General features: G+C 62.8%; 1 protein-coding gene across 1 annotated transcript in view; it reads left to right on the forward strand.

Annotated features, from left to right (window-relative positions):
• The first annotated feature begins 332 nt into the window (after nucleotides 1-332).
• Nucleotides 333-709, forward strand: part of ILVBL (ilvB acetolactate synthase like) — a 28,202-nt gene continuing 27,825 nt past the window's right edge. The window contains exons 1-2 of the mRNA XM_017739065.1: nucleotides 333-528; nucleotides 623-706. Of these exons, the coding sequence (XP_017594554.1) occupies nucleotides 520-528; nucleotides 623-706 (93 nt within the window). The 5' untranslated portion in view covers nucleotides 333-519. The remainder of the gene's footprint in view (nucleotides 529-622; nucleotides 707-709) is intronic.

Genomic DNA, 709 nt, shown 5'->3' on the forward strand with positions numbered 1-709 from the left:
GTTCCTGGTGTCCGTAGGTGTTCCCACGGTGTCCCTGGTCGATTCCCGGTGTCCCTGGTGTGTTCCTGGTGTCCGTAGGTGTTCCCACGGTGTCCCTGGTCGATTCCCGGTGTCCCTGGTGTGTTCCTGGTGTCCGTAGGTGTTCCCACGGTGTCCCTGGTCGATTCCCGGTGTCCCTGGTGTGTTCCTGGTGTCCGTAGGTGTTCCCACGGTGTCCCTGGTCGATTCCCGGTGTCCCTGGTGTGTTCCTGGTGTCCGTAGGTGTTCCCACGGTGTCCCTGGTCGATTCCCGGTGTCCCTGGTGTGTTCCTGGTGTCCGTAGGTGTTCCCACGGTGTCCCTGGTCGATTCCCGGTGTCCCTGGTGTGTTCCTGGTGTCCGTAGGTGTTCCCACGGTGTCCCCAGGGGTTCCTACGATGTCCCTGGTGGGTTCCTGGTGTCCCCAGGGGTTTCCACGATGTCCCCAGGGGTTCCCACAATGTCCCCAGTTGGTTCCCAGTGTCCCTGAGCAGTTCCCACAATGTCCCCAGTGAGTTCCTGGTGTCTCCATTCAGTTCCCACGATGTCCCCGGTGGATTCCCGGTGTCCCCAGGGCTTCCCATAGTGGCCCCATTGTTTTGCAGTCCCCTCCCATGGATCTGGTGGCCGGACTTGGCTGTGCCTGTGCCGGGCTGGTGGCCCTGGCCCTGCTGGTGGTGGCCCAGCCCCTC

This window comes from Corvus brachyrhynchos, unplaced genomic scaffold (genome assembly GCF_000691975.1).
Source record: "Corvus brachyrhynchos isolate BGI_N302 unplaced genomic scaffold, ASM69197v1 scaffold527, whole genome shotgun sequence".
Classification (NCBI taxonomy): Eukaryota; Metazoa; Chordata; class Aves; order Passeriformes; family Corvidae; genus Corvus; species Corvus brachyrhynchos.